Below are 23,511 nucleotides of genomic sequence, written 5' to 3'. Positions count from 1 at the left end.
AGTGACATTTCATGTTGAGCCTCGTGTTGAGCGTCTACTCGAACCTCGTGTTGAGCGTCTACTACGTGTGTAGCTCTGAAGGCACAGCGGTGAACACAACAGAGCCCCCCCCCCCCCGTTCTTCTAGAGCTGCCAACGGGGGGGGGGATAGATGTTGGGGGGGTGCAGCGAACAAATTACCCCCCACAAGCTCCAGGCCACGAATACAAACACACCCATCCCATCCCTTTTCATCAGGTGTTTTACCCTGAGGTTTTCTGCTCCTGACTTCCTGTTCCCCATTGTGCCTGTAGAGCCTTGCACAGCTTAAGGGCTCAATAAATACTGGCGTGATTACATAGCAGCTGGTGTTACACGTGTGAAAAAGTGCAGAGGGGATTCAGTTCAAACATTTATCGGCTGCTGCTTCGTAGTGTGCACCGGCTGATGAGCCGGGGATGCTGTATCCGTGGTCTCTCCGCCTCCCTGACAGGCAGCCTCAGTGTGACCTGTGGTGGGTGTAGGCCGAAAGCATGCCCAGGCGCACGCACAGGGGGCGGGAATGTAGATCAAACTCGGAGCTTCCAAAGGGATACGGTGCCTGTGCCCGAACGAGTGTAGGCCACGGAAGAGAAGCGAATGTGCTCCAAGCAGACGTCCAGAGCGTCACAGACCACAGGCCGGGCAGTGCCCGGGTAGTGGTCAGGTGGGGGCCGCCTGGGGGGGGGGGGGGACTCCGCCCCGTCTGGGAGGGCGGTGCTGCTTTAAGTGTGTGTGTCACACCAGGGCTTCTGGCTGCCGTGCGGACACTGCCTTCAGGGAGTGAGAGCGGAGGTGCGGAAACAGCAACAAGGCTCTTAACTACCATAGTGATGGCCGAGGGGGTGGAGGACCCGGGCCGGGATCTGGTGAGGGAGTATCGGCCGGGGTTCCGGTTCTTCAGGAAGCCGCTTTCACAGCTTGGCCCCCGTGGCCCCTCTGTTGCCTCCCTCCGACCCCAGCTGAGCAGCGTGCCCGGTTGTGGTGCAGAGTTGTTCTTCTCACACGGGACCTCTGCCTGCTCGTGCCTTGACCTGCCCTGTGGCTTTGTCCTGTCCCAGGGACCCAGAGGCAGCCCAACTCTCCCTCGTTTGCCCAAATCACCGCAGCCCCTTCTAGGTGCCGACATAATTCCCAGCACCAGAAAGCTCTTCGTCTGCCATCCAGTTGGTTCTCTGTCTGTTCTAGTCCTTCCTCAGTGGCCTTCCATCCATTTTCCCCAGCACCCCCTTACCTTTACTTCTCCCTCCATCCAGTATTTGTTGATGCCAAGTATTGATCTCAGACCACGAGTCAGCAAGGGGAGCGAGGCGGTCTCCGATCTCATGGAGTTGATGTCTTAGTAGGGGAGATAGAGCATAACCCATAAATACTTAGTGTATCTGGTGGTCATATGTCCCGAGAGAGAGAGAAAGAAAGAGAATCTGTGCTTCACCGAGAGGCCGTGCAAGGTTTCTTGTACAGAGTAGTGTGTGTGTTTAGTTAAGTCTGCGGTGGCTACGCCTTTCCTCTCAGGCTGGAGGCTGTTAGAGAAAGGGACAGAAACCAAGCTCAGACTGGCTTAAGCAAAAATCAGCATTTGTTGGCTTAACTGAAAAGTCCAGTGGAGGTGAGGTTAGCTCTGGGCTGGGCTGGACCCACGGCTTCCACCAGTTTCTCCAGGATTCAGTTTCCTCCTCCATCTCCAGCTCTGCTTCCCACTGGATTGACTCCGGTCCAAGGTCCCTTTTGGTGACGTGACACTGCTCACAACCCCAGGGTTACCTTCCACCAGCTCTGCAGTCCCAGCGGAGACAGAGCACCCCTTCACCGGCTCCAACAAAAGTCCTAGACCCAAGTCTCATTCACTGTCAGTGGCCTGGGCTTAATTACATGTTGTGTCCCCTGGGGGAACGTCCTCAGACCTAGAACCCAGGGACGAGGGAGGGGTGGTTCCCCAAAGAAACGGGGAGGGGTTGGAGGGATGCAGGGCCGGCCCACACTCACAACTCCCTCCAGTGTGCCTTAGCTCCTTGCAGCAGCTGGGAGTCTAAGGCATAAGTGAGGTCCAGGCCTGGATCTGCAGCCCTGGATGCTGGGCTTGTGGGGTAAAGGGCAGGGCCCGAAGATCTCTGGGGATCCCCATAGTACAAATAGTGTGGATAAGCTGCTGCCGTCCGAGGGCCCCTCCACCCCTCCGTTGCTGGCATTTATTGTCTGGCATGGGCACATTCGATCATTCATTCACGCGGGTTTGTCAAGCAGCACCAACCCCTGTGCCAGGGACATGGCTGCTTAGGGAATCGTGGAAGCTTCGTAGGCGACCCTTCTGTCCCCCAGCCGCCTCCCTTGTACTTTGGTCTCATCCATGTCATCCACCCCAGTGTTCGTCGTGGGTTGTGCGTGGTGAGGACTGTCACGGTGGATCAGACTCAGGGACTCAGGTGCTGCGTGGAGCACAGTGGAGGGAATGGCCGCCGTCAGTGGGCTGTTGCCCCCCAGTCAAGACCAGTGTCTGTTCTACTTCTCCAAAGAGTGAAAATCTGGGGGGATGGGAGTGGGCCAGTGTGCTTTCGATCGTCTCAGTCTTGTCCCTTTTCCTCCTCCCACCTCCTCCCCTCCCCATCTTTAGCGTGGGTGATCGCCATACCCTCCTGACTAGTAGTGTCTCTGTATAGCCTCCTCCCCACACTGTTCTTTGAACCTGAACCCAACTCCTTTTACGGCACTTTCCCGAATCTTTAGCACAGAGATCATCTGCCCCTGGGGCTCCCCGTCACATTACAAGCCCCTCTGGCCTCTTCTCTTTGGACTTCAGCATAGCCACTTCTTCTCAGGAAAGTTCTCCTGACTCTCTAGACCAGCCGCTATGACCAGCTCCCCACGCAACTGCGCTCTCGAACCACAGGTTGTGTCCCCTCCCACCTAGCGGTCCTACTGGGTAAAGCTGGTGTAAGGGAAGGTTTTCTGTTATCCTGGCTTCCCAGGACCGAGGGCTCCACAACAGCAGGGCTGTGCGGTGCTCCCCATATTCATGATCCCCCTCGCTTCCCATCCATTGTCTGCTTCCCATCCATTGTCTGCTCTCGAGGCTTTGAATGCTGACGAGGGCCCTGGGTGCACCCAGAGCCACCATACCCAACCCCCAGGCAATGAGGCAGGCAGCATCCGGGCCTGCCCCCACGGGTGAACGTAGTCCTCACCCACAGTCCCCGCTGCCATCCACGCAGGCACGAGTGGCAAAGGGCTGTAGATTCAGCTGCCCCTGGGTAAGAGAGAAATGGTGTTGCCTGAGAACAATAGGTCTCATCACGTGTCTGAACATTTCAAAGGGTGTCTTCCTTCCACAACAGCTATGCAAGATGGACTCAGAATTTTCGCAACTCCTTAAATCCTTTTTTTTATTTTAATGGGCAGTCACTTAGAGATCCAGGTGGAATGTCAGGTGACTCAACCAGGGTAAGCTCTCCAAAGAGCATGAGCTGTGTGGATAGAGGTTGTAGTCTGGTTATCCCCCGGCCCCCGCTGGCCTATAAATTAAAAAAAAAAAAAAAAAAAAAAGATAAACCTAAACTAGTCTTCAGCATTTGAAATTCAGGAGATGCCACGTAAAGGTCTGACATCTCTGTGCCACATTCCTGCAAGGCCACGGTTGATGGCGCAGAACGGCATTGCCTTGGATACCCTGCAGCGTGCCGCCCTCCCCACCACTCTCTGTCCATCACTGGCGTGGCTGTTCTAAGAGAGTCTTGCAACCTTTTTCTTGATGTATAACATGCACCAGAAAAGTGCACACACCCTAACATTAAGTGTCAGATGTTCACAAACAACACGCCCCCGTGGCTACTTTAAGAAACCATTTTCTAAGTGATTTTGATGTTCTTTGGAGTTACTAGTTTTATATCGGGTTTGGTTTTTGCTTTTAACTTATTACAAACAAATGCAGCTTTGTTTACTGTATGAATATAGTGTTGGGGGGAAAACAACCAATTTTTCTTTTTGCAGAAAAACCTGCCATTGCTCCGCCCGTCTTTGTGTTTCAGAAGGATAAAGGACAAAAGGTAAGGGGCCGGTATGTTCTCTCGTCACATGATTACTCTGATCTGTTTTCTCCCAGAGGTCTCTCCCAGGTCACAAGGCCAAGGGTACTTCTCTTTTAAGCCTTCACTTTGAGCTTGAAAGGAAAAGGTCCTGTGGCTTTAAGTTATCCTGGTGAGAGGTTAAGACGGGCGTGTGTGAAAAGGGTTCAGAAGCCTTGCTATGAACAGTGGTAGGAAGCTGCTTTCTAATTGTTAATGGTTCATTTTAGAAATGCTTCTGTACATTAGGAAGAGTAGGAGAGAAAAGGTAGAAGGAAGGGGGAGGGGGAGGGAAGGAGGAAGGAAGGAGAGCGAGTAATGGTGGTTCAAGGGGAAGACAGGACCTTTAAAGATTTTAGGGAGATATTTTGGCCCCCAACCAACTTGGCAGAAATGCATTTAGAATAATTATCTAGTACTTGGCTTGCATTATGTATTTACCATCCATCTTTGTTCTTTGTTGCCTTCTTGCTCTTGGATTTCAAATGTCTCGGTTGCGCTGATGTTGGAAATACCTTGCCTAACTCCTAGCAATGAATGAGCTAGCAGTTTGTCAAAGGCCTGATTGTTAAAGGCCTGATTGGTGCCATGGTAGCGTTCTGATGTCTCATGCTGCCGTTTACCTAGAAGTCGTTGATTTTATGTCTGTCCCTGACCAATCAGTGTGGAAGATTGGGGTTGTGTCCAAGGTAGTTGATGTTCTGTGGTGATGCTTCCCAAGCTTATATGAGGACTCTACTTGGCCAAAAAAATAGTTGATCCCTCCCACCCCACCCCTCACCCCCAGGACAGCAGGTATAATTTAATACCCTTTGCAAGATTTCAGAGTGACCAAAGTGCTAGATTTGGTGTGTTTTGACATCTGTTTGTATCTTTCTTTTCTTTTCTTCTTTTTTTTTTTGTTTTTCTTCTTGAGAGAGTGCAAAGTACACACGAGGGAGGGGCAGAGGCAGACAAAGAATCCCTAGCTGGTTTCACGACACAGGGCTTGAGATCATGACCTGAGCCGAAATCAGGAGTCGGATGCCCAACTGACTGAGCCACCCAGGTGCCCCAAATCCATTTACATCTTGTTGATAAGAACAGATCCGTTCAAAAGCTCTCCTTTTGGAGACTTGTGATCCACAGGCGAGGTGTCTGCTAGATGCCCGGTCCTCTGGCAGCGTGGCCAGCCCTGAAGTCCGGGACTGCTGGTCTGGCGATTTGGGACTCCTCACAGCCCAGCTACTGCTCCTAGACCCTGTCCCTCGGTCTGAGAAGAGAGGCTAGGCTTCTGTGTGGCCCACGTTTTCCTGGACCTTGTTCAAGTACGGTGCCAGGAAGAGAGCGTGTGTGCGCGCAGGGGGGCAGGAGGGAGAAGTGGTGTCTTAAACCCACGAACACACACACATACCCTTGCAGGGTGCCTTCTTGTGAGCCGGGGCTCGTGTGCTTGTCTTGCTCTCATGTTAAACTTTCCCATTGTTTGTTCTTCTGCTAAAGAGAGAATGACAGCACCCAAGGAAACATTCTTCCTGTTTCGTCTCAGTTTTCCAGGTGCTGTTTTCAAGACACATCAGCCCTCTGGGGTCTCCTCTCCCCTGGGCCTTGACTAGTACACGTAGCTTAATTACAAGTATCTCTGTCATTTGTCTTTTGGGGGTTCGCTCACAGAGAAGGGGCTGGTGCACCTTTGCTAACTCTTAGAAATGCATGTGTTCAGTTTCTGTTTCAGATGTGAAAGTTGCTTCTCTCAGGCTTTCTGTAAAACGAGGATCTTTTAGAATTTTGAATGTTTTTATGATCTTTTGAACCACTTTGAAACGGGTCGGCAAACTAAGGCCTGCCACCACCGCCTGTTTTTGTAAATAAAGTTTTATTGGCACACAGCCATGCCCACCCTGTTCCCAGTAGCCGAGGCTGCTTTCCAGCTGTGACAGCAGAGTGAGGTAATTTGGGCAGAGACATATGGCCCACAAAGTCCAAAATACTTAGTAGCTGACCCTTTACAGAAAAAATTGGCCGACCCCAGATTTAAATTTAGGAATTAATACTTTCAACCCGAAGACTTGGACAGCCAGCAGGAAGAAACACTAAAATGTAGCATTTGTTCGGCCAAATTTAGAATGTTTTTTAAATCTCTGACTCCCATTTCAATACTGTTTTCACGGTCGAAGTGCTTCTTGCCTGCAGCCTTGTGGCTCGGAGGCTATAACTTCCATGTATTACCTCCAGCAGGTTGGGGTGAGGCTGAATCAGAAGAGTAGCTAGGAAACTGCTCAGCATCATGTTAAAAATGTGCAAATGTAGTTCTTATCAAAACATTCACTCCGAGCCAACTCTAAATGGGCTTCTAAAAATAACGGATCTCCGGTTCCTCAGAGTTCAGCCCTCCACTTCTGCCGGGCCTGCGGGACCAGATCCCCGGCAGGACGCGGGAAGTCTCTGCGTGTTTGCGAAGGAGGGCCTTCTGTGACCGTCCATGAGGGCAGCTGTCTGAGCTGTTGGGTGGGTAGTGGCCGGGTGAAGGTGGAATCTTCCTTTCTTTCTCTGCTGCTTATGACGGCTCAGAAGCGAGGCGGCGCTGCAGGGAGCAGCCGTGGCACTTCTGACAGACGAGGGTTCGAGCCTCGTTCAGTTCCCATCTCCCTGGCCCAGGTTCCAGCCCGTCTGCTTCTCACGTTGCAGAAGCAGAGCTGGGAACGGGCCGCACAGGCTGCTCTCGTTTTGGTTTCTCCTCTCCTGTCCACCTTTGTATTTTGAAAATATTCAGTCCTCAGAAAAGTTAGAAGACTGAGCCTGCAGACGCCGGGATGTCCTTCACCTGGCTTCACCTGGCCTCAGCGCGGACATCTTTGTCTTAAATGCTGGAAGCACTCGACTATAGGTGGTGCCCACCTGATGCTTCTCCCCTAAATCCTTCTGCAGGTGCCTCCTGGGAATAGGGCGGCCCTCGCCATGGCCCCAGAGCTATTGTCACTCCTAAGCAAGTGATGCTTATTTTAGAAATGTCCTTCAATACGTAGGCCATATTTATGTTGTCCTAATCGTCGGCAAAATGTCCCTTACGACTATCTCTGGAGCCCTTTCTTGACCCACAAAGACCAGGAAGTCCCACTGTCAAATGTGGGACCACTGACTTCCCTTTCAGTAAACTGTCTCTAAACCACCCAGCGGGCTGCCCTTCAAAGAACTTGTGTCTCCCCTCCCCCTGCCAAGGAGAACACTCCACAGGCCCAACTATTATCTGAACCATGATTGAGGCAAAAGATTTGAAATCAAAAAGAGAAAAAATGAAGCCGTTAGCCCAGGCGGGGTTTTTGGTTTTGTTCAGTAGCAAAGCCACGTGGCGTCTTCTGTCAGTCCTAACCACAGTCCAGGTTGCATTAACAGCAGGCTACAAATTGGTGGCGGTGGCCTGCCAGTGGTGGCATCTCTTAGTGTCAGCACAGGTTGTCAGATCCCCCTATTGTTCCCTGTTAGAGAAAGCGGTTGACAGTTTGAACTCCAGCCCTAACGCCGAAAATCCAGTTGGACCCAGACCCAGAGCCCAACCGACAGCCCGGAATCGTCCTTCCTTCCTCCCATGCTCTCATGCTTCCTCAAGAGGGCGCTCCTCGTGAACGGCTTGCCGTCACGTATTTCTGTTTCTTAACTGCCTTGAATGGAGACCCGTTTGGTTTTTTCTTCCTTTTGATGTAAAGAGATTTTCGAAACTCCTTAGGAGTGTGTTTCATTGATTGTGACGACTGATGTTTCTTTCAGACACTCTGTCTTCCGAGTGTATTACTCTGCAGGGGTAAGGCTTTGTGGGAGTTGCACTTGGCCGATGGGGTAACGTCTGCTTGGTGGAAAGACAAAGCAGTTGCAGAGATGCGGATGGGCAGGAAGGAAGGGGTCACTGAATGCTGCCACAGTATGTTTAGACCCAGTTTCAAAGCTTACTGCTGATTAACAAGCCTATCCTGTGTGCGCGTGTGTGCGTTTTGGTTTTTGTCAGCCATGTACATTTCAGGATGATGTCAAAGGCTCCCAAAATCTTGATGCCAGAGTTTCACAAATATGTTGAAAAACTACAGGCCCTGTCTTGGTTCTCTAGAGCTCCCTTTTCCTGTCCGACAAAAATACTCAGACCCAAGTAGAAAACGCTGGAATGGCATATGTGTTTCTTTTTGGTCTTCCAGTTTAGCCGTCATTTCAAGTTCAATGCCATGAGAGCATTTGAACATTCGTGCTCTAAAAGCAGGGGTTAAAAAAAAAAAAAGAACCCAAGTGGTTCTAATTAGAGATAGGCCATTGTCCACAGAGCTTATGGCTTAATGTTCTCTTATCGGGTGTTTAATCTCCAGCCGTAAAGTAGCACCCAACTGGTGCATGGGCCAACCTCTGCATGTTGAGTGGGTTTGAGGGACAGCTTGAGAAGGAAGGCTTTCGTGTCTGTGCTTCTCCCCTTTATAGGAAGAATCGGTTTTGCTGACTTGTTCGGTGTATGAATGAGCTCACATTTTGTTGCTTTTGCTTTCCTCAGAATGTTCAAAAGTTCTCTCAAGTCGTCTTTGTAGAGTTCCTTTGATCCAACAGACTGGCATTTTAAGGAATAGCCCCCAAGCCCTATGTAAAGAGGTTTTAGTCACTTCACACTCAGAAGAAGAGTGGCCAGGTCTGTGGAAGGACAAGGTGGCCACTCAGTTCACAGAGCGAGAGAAATGACTCCGTGTTGCGAACGATGCCAAGCGGGAGATTTGGGGACCAGAGCCCATCTGTTGCAGGACACCGGCTTTGTAACCCATTCCTCAAGAGCTCCCGTTCGTCCCAGAGCTCCCGGTCCCTGGGAGCCCCTCCAGAATCCCAGGAACCACCTCGTAGGAAGCCAGGGGTGTTGTACCTTCAAGAACAAAAATTTCCAGAACCAGCTTTCTCTTACCCTGGCTGTTTTCTAAATACACCCTTGCCAAGGTATTTGGGGTGAACGTGGGAAAATCCTAGGCCAAGGGTCTCCCTCCTCCAGCTGAACTCCCACCCATCTGATAGAAAGCCAGCTCTCTGTGTCTCTGACAGCTGGTTTGGTCACCCCACATCTGCACTCACTGAGGCGAGAAAGCACTCCCTTTATCTCAGGTTTAAGCGGAACGAATTGGAAGGTGCTAGAAGCACTGTAAACCGTGTACACTCCGTTTTGTAGGCTATTCCAGGCCTGCCTCCCCTCCCCCACTTTTTTAATGGACAGAAATGGTGCTGAGGGCCAACTTCCCTCCTCAGTATCCTTGCAGAGATGGGTCATCAACCCCTAGAGACAAATGGACATAACCGCCCCTGTTCCCCTCCGGTAGAGGCCCTGCCCCCATCTTCGTCTCGTTCACAGCCCATAAGCACAGTAGCTCCAGGCTGCAGGTTGTGGAAATGGGGTCCCAGGCCTCCTGCATACCTCAAAGCTCCCTGCAAAGTTAAACAGCAGCCAAGTCCGCACTCATTTTCCATTCTTTCATTCTGGAGGGCCAGTGTCGTCGGGCAGAACACAACAGCATGTGCCAGGCTTCTTGTCTCATCCTCCCAGGCAGGGGCTGCTGAAGTCTGAACGTCTCTAGCCCTTCGATCCCCGCCCACCCCTTGCCCTGTGTTGCAGCCTTTGTTTACATTGAAGGAAAATTGTCTTTTTTGCTCCCAGTCCTCTGCAGAGCAAAAAGACTTGTCGGATTCGGGAGAGGAGCCTCGGGGGGAGGCTGAGGCCCCCCACCATGGCACGGGTCACCCCGAGTCAGCTGGTGAGCATGCCCTAGAGCCTCCTGCCCCCGCTAGCGCTTCAGCCAGCACTCCTGAAGCCCAGCTTCTTCCTTTCCCGCGAGAACTGGCAGGGGTAAGTCCACCTCCACCCAGCACTCCACGGCCTGGGGGTCCCAACCCAGACCGGCCCCTTTCCCTTTGGGCTCCTCAGGTCAGACCCTAGACCGCAAGCAGCCGATCATAACTGAAAAGATGATCATGATCTCTGCAGCACCCCTTAATTCTTGCTGCCAGAAAGTCAGGGAAGATTGAGTCCCCTTTTTCATTGAGACTTTCTAAATGGGGGAATTTATATACACCCCTAGCAAGAAGCAAATCCTGTTGCCTGAGAGAGACATAAGGGGTCAAAAGAGGGATTGAGTAATGGGGTAGAACCTTCCAAATCAAATTCGACCCCCTCTCCGTCCTTCCATTTTTCTTTCTCCTCTCCCTGAATTTGGGCGTTCAGGTTCAGGGCCTTAGAAACACCAGTAGCCCCAGCTTCCTTGATCTAGAGGAAGAGGAGGTGTCTAAAGCAGACTGCTTTGCAAGACCGGTTGTGTTTGGACTGTGGTTAGGCTGTGAACTGCTTGTCTTCAATCAAAGCAGGAAGAAGAAAAGACTCTTCTTTTGAATCCAGAGGGAACCCCTTGAGCCCTTTATCTTTGTATTGAGAAGGCTTTTGAAGATTATAGGTGGAGAAGATTGTGAACTCTCGAGAACAAGAAATGTCTTGAGTGTTTGGAGGTTGATAAAATGGGAAAGGTAAACATCACCCTACATTCAGGATTGAAAACTCCACGTGGGTACCTAAGACCCCCATTCTGGCAGGGAAAAATGACTCTTAAGGAAACGAGGAACCCTGCTGTGCACACCCAACACTGGGTAGCCATCCAGGGTGTCCCAGTCCCAGACCTTCAGCGATCCCTTGTGTCACATCACCAGGGTGCTTAAGGAAATGATGAAAATTCAGTTACAACCACCAAACCCTGGGACACACAGGAAGAAGTGATGTTCAGCAGAGGTGAGGTTGGAGGCCACTTGGAACATTTTGGAGGAGTCCGTGTGTAGTGGAAGAAGAATAAACGGCCTTTACCGTGTGTCGGGCAGCAGTGACGGGGGCAGTCCCTCATGGTGTACAAGTGGGTTTGGGCCCAGTAAAGATTCCGGCCGGGAGGCACCCACACCAAAGTGTTCCAGGGGTTCACAGGCAAGCACAGAACTGACAGAGCAAGAATTAGGAGATGATCACTTTTTCGGTTGGGGGCCCAGCAGCTCCTGGAACCTTCTGCTGAGCAGGTATTGTGAGTTATTGTGCCTTCAGCCTCCGCAGGCACAGGAAATCGTGTCCTCGGTTCCCTGAGAACAGACGACCTCCGTGTGGATCTGCCCAAGAGGCTCTGGGGCCCTTTGCTGCTGTCTGGTCTGAACAGCACAACAGCTCACAGAGCCGCCTGTCACTCGAGAGGCTGAGGGTTTTCGATTGAGAGTAGCAAATGGGTAGGTCACAGAGGTGGAGTCACAGCAGCTGTTCCTCCAGAGGCACACAGGCTGGTGTGGGCCTTATCTAATGCCCATCTGGTAAGACCGGGGTGGGGGGTGGGGGTCTCACCTTCTGCCTGCGGCCGGGCCAGATGGGGATTTCTGTAGCCTGTCCGATGGGACTGGACTTCTCAATTCTTGTGGACTTTGGGTCAGAGGCTCTAATCCCCCAAAATTCAAACCATCCCCAGCCTGGCCATGCAAGGTCAAGTGTTAACAGTGGGAAACCTCAAGCCGGGTTGTGGGTCACCGGGGGAGGAAGTCAGGACTGGGGGGAGCAGTCGATGAACATACCAGCATAGCAGCAATGGCCGTGCACATGACACACACATGTGCTGTTTGGTTTTAGCATTTGTAGCTGTGGGAGTCCCTGGTCCCATCAGAAGCCCGTCAGTGCCACCTTCACATCATTTGGTGATAGCTCTGAGCCAACCAGGACTTACTCCTTTGGGTTCTCAGCAGAGAAAACTGGCTTGTTGCCAGTGGCTGCCATTAACTGGCTTTCTCTAGTGATCGGGCATGTTCAAAGCAGAGTAAACTTTTTCTAGGTCGCTTAGGGCATAAATTAAAGCAGATGGAACCTGATCCCAGTTTCTTCTCAGGTTGAGATGTTCCTTTGGTTAGCTAGGACTAGTTGCTCTCACATCCAAACAGATTTGGATCCTGCCCTGTACCACACTGGAATTCAGGAAACCGCCCACCCTGACCCAGCCAATCTCGTCCATCACGTTTAGTCTGTTCTTTATTGCATGATCCCTTGAGGAAACGTAAAGCTGAAAGTTCTTTATAATAAATAGCGGCTCGCTGAATTGTTGCTTAGAGAGGGCCCGCTCATCTTTCAGTCTCCCCGGACTCTGGCCATCTAAGACTCAGTACCGGGAACAAGCCTCTATATATCAGACTTCCTGGCTCTCAGAAGACAGCTTGGAGAAGACCAGACCACATCCAAATTAAGTTCTCTGATCCGGAGAAAGCAGGCAGCTCTTTGTGCTTACTCTGAGTCTGGCTTAAGTCTCCTGGACTGGTGCTCAGAGCCAAGGCCCTGCTGAGCCCGAAGTGTGTTTATTAGACCCACCAGGAAGCTTAGGTCCTGGAACCAGACCCCTGGCTGGACAGCTTCCCTCGTCTTCTAGGTTCTGCATGGGATTTGGACCCTCATTTCACACCCCCCGCCCGACATTCAGACCTTCGGAGGCCATGATTTTTTTTCTTCAGTATCTACCTTTTTAGTAAGAAGTTCTGAGCTGGTCACCCAGTTGCAGAATAAACAGCATTGAATCAGCCCATAGTGCCTTTGAAGACAAGGACATGTCCGGAGTCCCCTCCCTTGACTGATTCTTCATCCCAGGCATCCATTTCCCTGTAGCCCCAGCCAGGCAAGCTTTCTAACGGATCAGTCCCTACTGGAGTCGCTGAGGCCCAGGCAAGCCAAATGGTGTCTGGCATGGTCTCGTTTTCTGGTCTTTTCTGGGAAGTCGGGAAGGCAGTGCTGTTCACTCCTGCTTACTCTCCCTGTGTGTCAGCTTTGGAGACGCAGTGGCCAGCTCCATTCCTTCCCCTTGGATCGGCCTAGCACCTTTGTCCTTCTTGAGGCCACACCAAGCAGCCTCATGAGAGCCATGGTTTCTCAGGGCATGGGGTGGGGGTGGGGGATCCTGGATAAGCACAATGGTCATAAATTTTCACCGTTTCATCCTTTACAAAGAACTGAAGCTTCCCACGTCTGCAGTCCAGGGTCCTGTTCCGAGTTAGACGTTACCATCTATTTTGTCCTTGGCAAGAGGGACACGCACACCTCACAGAACGAGCGGCTCCCCCCGAGGTTCCCGTGGCTCTGAGGGGAGAGGGCTGCCGCCCCTGTGATTCTTTCCACCCGTCCACGGCAGCCGCCACCGTGGGGGCCTTTCATCTTCTGTAAGCCCGAAGCGAATTGAAGGATTCTCTTTGGGCTTCTTTCTTTCCTGCCTCCTTATGTAAGTGTTGATTTGGGGTATGTTCATCACGGTGTCCCAGATGGGTGCTGACCCCAGTGTCCTCTAGGTATCCTCCCGAAACCCTGACCCTCAAAGAGGTGGATTCTAGTGTGGGAAGAGGCAGAGGAGGAAATGGGGCCTTCACACCTGCTTCTGCCCTGGCTCCTCCCCACAGAGGAATCCTGGAAGCCTGTTCTTCGAGTCCCCATGGCTGTGGCTCCTGAGCTTTGGATGCACACTTCCGGGGTCCGAGGAGCCATAGCTGTTTGTGCCCTGGGCATTGTTCTCAGCTGACCCCAATCGGCCTCTCCCTTGGTTGGGGTGAGGGGTGGCCCCTGACTACCAGGCTGCTGTGTTGGCAAAAAGTGTGCGTGGAGACTGCGTTGGCCTTGTTTGGGGCCGGGGTTGGCTTCAGAGGGAGTTGCTTTGCTCCAGGCCTTTCCATTTGGGGAGAAGACAGCACGAGACAGCCAGACAGCAAGCTGAGACCTTCAGTGCAGTTGGGGGGTGGGGGCAGACCTCAGGCTCACGTGGGCAGCTGGAAGAGTTGACATATCCAAAGGCAAGCAAAAATTACTTCCTTGTGCATTGTCTTGTTTCTTTGTGCTAGTTCCTATTGAGGAGAGTCGCTGGCATCAGTTTCCTTACTGCTTCTGAGTTGGCTAGTTCAGACCCCACAGGAGGTTCCAGCAGCTTCTGGAAGGTTCTTCCTGGTGGGGGAATCTCCTGTGTTGTCCTCCCCTGGCCTTGGCCTCTCAGCTTTTCCAGGACCAAGACACCAGTCACATGCCTCTTAGAAGAGATTTGAGGTGTGGGTTTGAGGGTCTCCTGGGGCTTAAGGGACTAGACGTATCTGAATCTTGTCTGGCCAGGCACCCTCTCTTCTCCAGGTCACCGAAGGGGCTGCGACCAACTCGGGCTCCATTTATGCAACGAGTGCATGCCGAGCATCTTTTGTGCACAGCGTCCCGGGTGTTCTGTGCTGAGCTGTGGGCGGAACAGCCAGACGGACACGTTAGATCCTTTCCAGCTGGTACACAAACGGCAGAGGCGCGAGAGGCTGTGGGTGGGGTGGAGAGGAGCAGCTTCCGCTCGCTGTGTGGCGGGATAGTGAGCGAGCTCGGCTTCCCCCGGAGGAGGGTTCCCCCTGGAGGAGGCCATGCTGAGCGGAGCTGCAGGAAACTCGTCCCAGGCCTTGGGGGCAGCACACACAGAAGGAACCCTGAGGCGGGAACAGTGTTGGCAGATTGAGAAAACAGGAAGGAGACTGGGAGTCTGAAGCGTGACAGCAAGGAGGGGTCGTAGGGCATGGACAGACGGGGCCCCGGAGGCCTCAGCTCTTGGTCTGGGCACACTTCTGGGGGGTTCCTGGCACCCATCACGTTCTTAAGGAGACTCCCGATTCCTGAGACACTTGGGGTGTTGTTGGCATAGGTAAGAAAGTTCGGTGTCAGTTAAGAACCCCAAAACACGTGAAGCAAAAATTGACAGAACTGAAGGGAGAATTCAGATACAGTCGTAGTGTCGGAGAGCCCAGCACCCCAGTGGAGTAGTCTGCAGGGCTCCGGGAGGGCTCGGACAGCACTCAACCCCGCTGGCCTGGCAGGCCACCTGCCCCAGAGAACATTCCAGATGGCGCTGTGCTGCAGAGTAACCGGGACACTCTCCAGACAGACTGCTTGCGGGGCCACAAAACAAGTGTCAGTAAGCTGGAGATGACTGAAATCACACAGTCGTTTGCAAGCACAGTGGAAGAAAATCGGAAATGTGTAGATTTCTGGAAATCCGCACATGGGGAAATGAGACAAGATAGCTTGCAGGGCAGAGGGAAGTTAGGTGCAGAGGCCTCTTGGCATTGAGCTGGTGGAGGAACACCCTTTTCGGCAGCTGAGGAAACAGGAAGCTGGGGCGTGACAAGCTCTCTGGACTGCTGACCAGGCTAGGGGCCACTCTTCTGCATGGAATGCAGGGACACAGGCCTTAGCAGCTTCTCTGAGGCCCTCAGAGCACCTGAGATATGTGTCCCTTCACTGAACAAATGCCAGGCGAGGTCCCACTGTGTGCTGCGTGCCAGCGCCCTCCTGGGACTCAAGCCGGTGGAGGCCGTGACACAGATCGCATGATCAGCGTGAGAGGCGGAGGACTGCAGGGGACAACGAGGCCAGAGGACAGGGGTGGGTGTGAGGGGGTTGTCAGGTGAGGAGCCAGGGACAAGAGAGCAGGACCGGGGGGGGGGGGCCGTTTCCCGATCCCAGAAGTCGCTCTGCAGAAGTAACAGATCCCGCGGGATCTGAGAGGCTGCCACGTGTGGGGTTAGTACAGCCAGAATGCTTAGTGGGGGAGAGGAGCGAAGCACCAGGAGCCACGGGACCAGACCTGGGTCTGCACCTCAGTGATGTCACCCAAGGAAGGGGATGGTCCTGGGAGAAAAGGTCTGTTGTGCCAGCGTCATGGCTCTGTGTTGTCAGATGCCACCCCAGTGCTTAGTCCTGGGCTTGGGGCCATCTTCTTAACACCCCTGGCCCCGTCCCCATCCCTGACTCCTCATCTGGCTGCCCCAGGATGTGACTTCACATCTGGACCCTTGTCACACAAGGGCATAACATCCAGCGGAAGTGAGCCGGCTGGGAGAGCCCCACCTTGGCCGGGCGTTGGGTCGGGCTGAGTGCTGCCCCACCTGCTTATCCCACTGACCCCGTCAATCTCCCTGAGGCGCCGGTGCCGGCGCCCCCATTTCCCAAGCAAGGAAACGAGCCTGGGCAAGTGAAACAGTTTGCCCAAGGTGTACCTGTAGGAAGTGTCGAGCTGGGAGAAAGTACTGCAGGCCTTCCAGAGGGGTCGAGCCCCTTGAGGCTCCTGCCGCCGGCTTGTGCCCATCTGGAGCCCGCCTGCCCGACTCCTCCCGTGTTTGATTTCGTGTGGGACCCAGTGGTGTGCTCACAGCTGCCCCACGGGCTGTCGAGCCCCTGTTGTGTCATGAGGGGTTCGTTTACTAAGCACTCTGCTGGATGGCCTCCCCTGCGCCCCCGGATCAGCCTTTGCGGATGTGGGGACAGCAGCCGTCCTCGCCCCTTCACAGAGGCTTGCAGCGGGCGCTTAGAACAGCTTGTGTTTCTGACTCCAGCCCACGTTGTCAGCTCACACAGGAGAGCGTGCAGCCTGGGATCCTTTGCTCTCCCTGTCCCTTAGGACAGGGTCTACACTCCGGGCCTCTGTCTACAAGCTAAGATGGTGAAATATACACGTGGCCCAAAATGCTGAAAGTCCTTTGTGGCCCTTTATGGGGAAAGTGGCGCCCAGGGCTCCAGCCGGTGCTCACAGCCCGTTATTTACGTTATTTAGGGCAGTTACTGCAACTGTCTCCACCCCGCCCTCGGCTCACAGAGCACTTTCCCAGGCGCGCCTCATCTAATCCCTAACAGCTCCTCCAGGCAGGTGGTCCTCCTTTGGCTAACCTTGACCCCTAGGGGCTTTTCTGAAACTAAGAAAATTGGCTCCTCTGCTCACTCCCACGTTCAGTGCCCCGGGAGGACTGATGTGCACTCGTCAGTGTTTGCTTCTGGCTGCTTCTTTCGGAAGAGTCACACGTCTCTGAGAAGGGCTGTCTGCTAGGGGTTGGGTATTATCCGGGGGTTGGGAACGGGGCCTCATCCTAAGGCTTCTGGATGGCTAGTTGTGAACATTCTAAAACTAAACGTTAAGGAGGAAATTCTTCGGCCACCTTCTGACCTCGCTGGTGATTTTTTGGTAGGTTGTGTGGTCCGCTGAGTTGTTCTGAACAGTCTGCATCGGACTTAGGTCCCAGGCATCACAGTTCTGTATCTTCTGGAAATAATAACCTTGAAGGAAATAATACCTTGAAGCAGCGTTCTGCACTGTGCAACAAGCCAGGGCAGGGAATGGAGGCTGCTACGATCCGGTGTTAGGTGACCATTTTACCCAGTCTGGCTGCCCTCCAGAGTGGAGCGAGTCACTTGCCAGCTCTTGGCAAAGTGAATTCCAGCCAGGCACCGTTTCACTGTGCTTGACTGGGGGGGGGGGGGGGGGGGGGCGGGTGGCACGTAGTTAGCTGTGACCTGTGGAGAGACAAAGACACCAGTCTTTGTGCAGTAAACATGTTCTCAGCCCATGGACTCCTTGGCCCCATGGCCTGGAAAGGCAGACACAGAAGGTTCTTGGGGGGATTTTTGAGCCTAATGTTAGGTTGAAAGTCTGTCCGTGACTTGGGTGCCTGAGCTCAGGGAGCTGGCCCCCGGGGCCGCGTTTCAGGACGCACTCACTGAAGAACTCCCACGCTGCCGGGTGCGGGGCAACCTGGCCCTCTCTCACCGCCCTGCCGTGTGTTCTCGTTTCAGAGGCCAGCCGGAGGCTCCAGCCCCGAAGGTGGAGAAGGTGAGGAAATCTCTAAAACGGTTCATCCTCTTTGGTTGTAAAAGTGAAAGCAACCTGACTTTCTCCTCCTCTTCTTCCTCCTCCTCATTTTCTGTAGATTCCGACCGAGAAGATGGAAATTACTGCCCTCCTGTCAAGCGAGAAAGAACGTCCTCTTTAACCCAGTTCCCACCGTCACAGTCAGGTAACCGTTGCAGACCGTTCCCAAGCGGTGAAAGCGTCCGTGCTCCCCTCTGATGTCTCCTGCTCGGCCCAGATCCACTTAGAATCCATCTGAGGCTCAGCGTCTGCCAGGGATGAGCTCAAGTGCTCCCCACTCAAGAACCCGTGCCACTCACAGAGGCTTGTGACCCAGCCGACTAAAAGAAAATGCACCAGGAAGTAGTCCCTCTAAAAGAGAGGGAAAGGACGGTCAGTCCTGTTGGGAGCTGTGGCCATTAAGTACGTGTCCTCCTGCTCGGGCATGTGACTGTGTCTGTAGACTGCAGGCATAGGAAGCGAAAAGTAGTGCGACCTCCTGACCCTTCAGGCACGTGCCTAGAGCTTGGCAGTCTGGTCCAGAAGCCCAGACACACACACACGGTACATAACGAACCAAGTGGCCCCGGAAGACACTTCGGTGATGGAATGCCATGAGCCCCCAAAGGAGGAGGGCTTGGTGGGACCTTGGTGGGCGGGCCAGGCTAGGACCCTGCGGAAGTGGCTGGGCCCGAGGGCTTGTATGGAGACCGATGCAGGAAAGAGGGCGTTGCCCAGAGTAGAGAGAGATGCCGGGGCTACTTGGTGAGAGGTTCTCTGAGCCTGGGGACAGCCCTGCAGATTCAAGGGCAAACATAGCCTCAGGGCTTGCCCCTTCCCCTCCCCATCTTGACTTGGTCCCCCTGGCGTCGTCTGTGTTCTCAGTCTTGGCGCCCAAGTGCAGACTCAGAGATGCGTATGTGTTTAGAGAGGATCTCCGGTTACCTGTCTTGGCATCCATTCTTGGGAGGTTTGCGTAACTGTGAACCTTAATGACGTCACTCTAAGAGAAGAAGCACGCCCTGGAAGGTCATTTGTGCTTACGGGAGTAATGTAGACGTTACAGGAGGGTGCAGTGTAGAAAGCGAGCGTCCTTTCAAGATCCTCCCCTGAAACACACTGGATTTCCTTCCTGTTTCCCTTAACACACGTGTTGTGGACTTTGCCACACCCTTTCTCGTGAGTGCTCCAGGCCCCTGAATGGATGCACTGTCACTTGCCAATAAGCAGGCCTTGAGGAACCTGTCCAGGCTTCCATAGACCTCCTCATCTCCCTCGTTGCCCGGTGCTCCTGTGAGACAGGGAGCTTCTGCTTCCTGGCAACGGATCGCATTCCTTGGCGTTCACCGTGCACTGCTGAGCCACGCTCTGTGGCAAAAGGTGCAACAGAGAAGTGGTTTGTGCTGTGGCCCTAGGCTGCAGGGACAAAGGACAGCCAAATAACTCCCCTCTGCTCTGGCACAGTGGCATAGGAAATAGCTCTCAGTCACCGCGAGTGGAGAGACACGAGCAGAGCCGGTAACTTGGAAGGCGTTGTTGGTGCCCTGCGCTCTGATTCTGTAGCCGTGTCCGTCCACCCAGATAGTTCTTCAGCTCCGAGGGCCATTGCATTACTGCCCGGCCCACACCCCAGGCAGCAGTTGATAAGTGTAAAGTAAGATCCTAAACAGGTGAGGGGAGTAGGGGTGCAGCCAGCCAGCGAGCCCTGGCAGGTGACAAGGAGCAGGGACCGAGGCTGGGAACATCCAGTTCATTCTGTTTCCCTCCTGGCTGCCCACTTAGGGGCCCAGGGTACCAAGGAAAAGCCAGGGGCGTGAGGACGAGACAGGCGGCCACAGTGGACCACAGCATCTAAAGGCCTGGTTCACAATGTTGAGCCTCCTAGAGTGGGGCTTGGAGATCGACCCTTCAGGTGGGAGAGGTGACCCGGTTCGTGTGTTCTCTGCCTACTCACATTGTTTTTCCTCTTGTTCCCTTCCCTGCCCGCACCTCCTTGTCGACAGTATCAAAAAACAATGTTTTTATGCCATCAACCTTCTGCGAGCCATCTGCAGGCAATTCTGACTCAGAACCAGGTGAGCCCTCGTGTCCCTTTGCGTTTTACTGCCCGTCGCTAGGGGTTTTCCTGGGATGAAAAGCAGTTGATGTTGTAAAATAAGATCTTAAACAGGAATGGGCAATTTGAAAAACGGATTCTTTTTCAGTTCTTAAATGTTTTCCCAAATCTTCAGCTCGTAGATTTGGAATCCAGTGTGAGGCAAGCTTCATAAGCCCTTAGTTTTTTTGCTTCTGCAAGGAGGGCCTGGTCCCAAGGAGTCTTTAAAGTTTTGTTGTTTTTTGTTTTTTTGTTTTTGTTTTGTTCTTGCAAAAACAAAAAGCAGCTATAGATCAGTGTACTGCTCGTTTTACAAGGTTTTTGCACAAGTAATAACTCATATCATTTTTTTAAGGCAAACGGGAAATACACAGAGTGAAAGAATCTGGCTGCCCCGCTCCCTTCCCCACCCCAAGGTAACTGCTGTGAGGCCGATGGAATTTTCCAGACCCCTTGTCTGTGCATCAGACCCTCACACTAATAATCAGTGTGACTTAGACATGTTCAGATGGATATGTAAGCGGACTCGGTCGCAGCTTTAAACCTTGAGGGCAAGAGCTTGCCTCCCCCCGAAGACTGAGAGAGCCTTCCTTTTTTGGTCTCTCACTGGAGACCCAACTCCAGGATTTCCTGAACGTTTCTCCCACGTGGCTGAAATTCCTCATAAAAGATTTAATGAGCAAGTTCAGCCACCCGAATTCTGCAACCCAACCTGCCTTATATAAATTCATTGCCGACTTCAAAAGCATTGCAAGAGAAGTCCTACTCTGGCATGAGGGCAGTGTTTTTCTAACTCACGGGATCGATTCGATAGCCCCATTTCACACAATCGAACTCATTTTGGTTCGAAAAGCAGACTGTTTGGCGCTGACCCTCTCACCAGGTCCTAAAGAGGAGTTTGGTTTCTAAGCGTCCTTGGGAATACCTGGAGTGCTCGCTTAGCAAGAGCGCTGTGAATGGTAGGGGCGACGTGAGCCGCGGTGAGCCTCCTCTGGGCTGGGCTGTCAGTCCCCGAAGCCGAGTGTCTAGATGGTGTGGAGCTGGCGATTTCCATCACGAATCTCACAGCGCCTCGTGAGGTCTGTGAGTGATGGCCTCGCTCTCTTCTTTCCCCCCACAAAACCTTCATTCTGCAGCATCGACAGCAGGGCCACCCTGAGAAAAGGGGGTCCCCAGGCCTGCTGAGGCGCCCTGACACAGCTTCGCTTCCTGCTACCTGACGCAGGGTGGAGTCATATCAGACTTGCACATCGGTCCCACAGAGCAGGCCTCCTCTGACCTTGCCTGCCTGCCTTTCTTTTGGTTTTTAGCTTTAATCGGGGGGGGGGGGGGGGTGCAGATTTTAAACTTAGGGAAGAATTTATAAAGCACTTCTATATCCCTTTGCTCATTTGATTTTCCCCAGTCGCCCCAGTGGTGTCCTTCATAGCAGAGGGACCAAATCCAGAGATCATGCACCACGTCTCTCTCTTTCCATCTGGAGTACTGCCTCATTCTTCCCTTGACTTTTATGGCCGAGAAGACGACAAGCCCATTATTCTGGAGGAGTTTTTCTGTCTGGGTTCGCCCAGGGATTCCTGGCGATCCCACCCAGGTGGTGCGTCTGGGGCTAGAATAGCACAGGAGCGAAGCTGTGTTCTGCCCGGCGCCCCAGCCCTGCTACCAGTGGGGCTGATTTTGTCCTCTTGGTCACAGTGGGTTCTGTCCGTTTCTGCTCTGTGAGGTCACCCCCCTTTTTCCAGAGAGATGCTCTGAGACCCTGGGGAAGCCCACCCCCCCGCCACTTTTCCCCTCCAGCATCAGCATCCACTCGTGTTCCCTTGCTCGGGTTAGTCATTCCTCTGATGACCGATCACGGCGGGATTTTCTGCCTTCGGTGTTGCTGGTACGTTCAGGTGGTGCTCTCCTGTGGGAGAGGGCTTTCCCTTCTGTCCGCTTAGTCCTTTGTTATCCTGTACCTCAAGGCGGGTGCGTGGATTCCTGTTTTAGGCAGCCAGTTACAGTCTGTCGTTCTTAGTGCAGAATTTAACCATCCCAGATTTGGCCAGCGGGAGTCGCATCACGCGGGTTCCTGTGTCATTTTGCCACGACACGTTATTCTTTTAAGTGCTTTCTTTCTGTCCTAACGAGAGAGGCTCCAGGCCCACCATCATGTCTGTTTTTCTCAGAGGGGCCCTTAGTGGAGGGAGCGTGGTCTCCAGAAACCAAAATCTGGGTCTCAGCAAGCTCACCGCCACTGGACTGTCACTGCGCCTGGGCCTCCTCGGTGCCCAGAGACGGGGACACGTACCCGTACTTGCGTGCACACACGTGTGTACACTTACACACGTTTCTTTGTATCTGTCCGCGTGTGTGGGTAGCCCCAGGCTCACGTGTACTTCCAGTCCAGCACCAGCAGGGTTCATCTGAACCTCCTTGCTTTGAATTTCTCCCTCTTTCTTTCTTTTCTTTTCTTTTCTTTTCTTTTCTCTTTTCTTTTTTCTTTTCTTTTCTTTTCTCTTTTCTTTCTTTTCTTTTCTTTTTTCTTCCTTTCTTTCTTTCTCTCTTTCTTTCTTTCTTTCTTTCTTTCTAAGTTTATGTATTTATTTTGAGAGAGAGCATGAGCTGGGGAGGGTCAGAGACAGAGGGAGAGAGAGAATCCCAAGAGGCTCCGCACTGACAATGTGGAGCCCGATGTGGGGTTCAAATCCACGAACCGTGAGATCATCATCACCTGAGCCGAAACCAACATCAGACGCTCAGCCTGACTGAGCCAGCCAGATGCGCCTCCCTCTTTCTGACAGTAAGAGACCTGCTGCCTTCACCTGCAGTGCACGTTCTTAGACCCTGCACGTGCCAAGCACCCTCCCACCTGCCCCTGCCCGGCCCCCACCAGGCTGCCTGTTACTCTGGCGCACACCAAGTTCAAGTTCCCTCAGGGGTGAGTGTTGCTTCCCTCACCTATCACTTGGAGTCTTCCCGAGGCAGGGCGGAAAGCACCCGCAAAGAGGCCTGCTTGCTTTAAATGTGATCGGAGGAGGGCAGAGACTGCTTCAGAGGGAGCAACCTATCCGCCCAGTGAGCTCACAGAGGGGCACGAGTGTGCCCCCGGTGCAGTCGCTCCTGGACGCCAGTGACCCTGCCACGTGTGCCAGGGCTCTGGCTCATCAGACAGGCCACACCTCTTCATTGTGCCCTGACCATGTCGCAGGAAAAGGGAGTTTCTTGAAGCCACGAACAGAGAGCACGTCTGTTTTGGTGCAGATGGGGCCCGTGAGCCCCTCCCTGTGAGCACACCTCCCTGCTGCCTTGGGCTCCTTCTGTCCCCAGTCCTTGGTTGCCATTACAGGCGTGGCTTGCTTTGCCTGTGTGTCGTCCGCTCGCTGCAGCATTCAGTGTGATTTCTTGTGCGTCTGCTAGGCGGGCCGGGTGCGAGGCCCGGTGCTGCGATGCTAGGTGGCGGCGATCATCCGGGCCTGTGCCCCCGCTGGTCGTCCTCGGCTAGCGGCAAGGGTCGCATGGTGCCACCGTTGCTCTACACAGAGCAGAGAGGTAGAGATTGATCGGGGGCCACAGTGGAAGCATTGCAAAGCCAGCTATAAGGGCTTTTAAGAATTATCTCAATTGTGAACTTCGTCTTAGTTTTTCCTTAATGTTTGTAAATTGCCGGTCGTCTTATGAATGATACTGAGCTTTG

At 53.1% G+C, this 23,511-nt stretch overlaps 1 protein-coding gene across 6 annotated transcripts in view; it reads left to right on the top strand.

The window, feature by feature from the left end:
* Positions 1-23,511, top strand: part of RANBP3 (RAN binding protein 3) — a 55,123-nt gene that overhangs the window by 16,396 nt on the left and 15,216 nt on the right. For 2 of the 6 annotated variants that reach the window (XM_060629963.3, XM_060629956.2), the window contains exons 2-6: positions 4,003-4,058; positions 9,721-9,909; positions 17,686-17,722; positions 17,820-17,906; positions 19,744-19,815. In XM_060629963.3, coding sequence (XP_060485946.2) covers positions 4,003-4,058; positions 9,721-9,909; positions 17,686-17,722; positions 17,820-17,906; positions 19,744-19,815 — 441 coding nt within the window. Of the gene's footprint in view, positions 1-4,002; positions 4,059-9,720; positions 9,910-10,424; positions 10,581-17,685; positions 17,723-17,819; positions 17,907-19,743; positions 19,816-23,511 lie in introns of those variants that run through there. The other 4 variants (XM_060629960.3, XM_060629957.3, XM_060629959.2 and 1 more) reach the window with 4 other exon arrangements.

This window comes from Panthera onca, chromosome A2 (genome assembly GCF_046562875.1).
Source record: "Panthera onca isolate mPanOnc1 chromosome A2, mPanOnc1 haplotype 2, whole genome shotgun sequence".
NCBI lineage: Eukaryota > Metazoa > Chordata > Mammalia > Carnivora > Felidae > Panthera > Panthera onca.
Note: the sequence above shows the minus strand (reverse complement) of the source record. Positions and strands in the feature narration are given on the sequence as shown.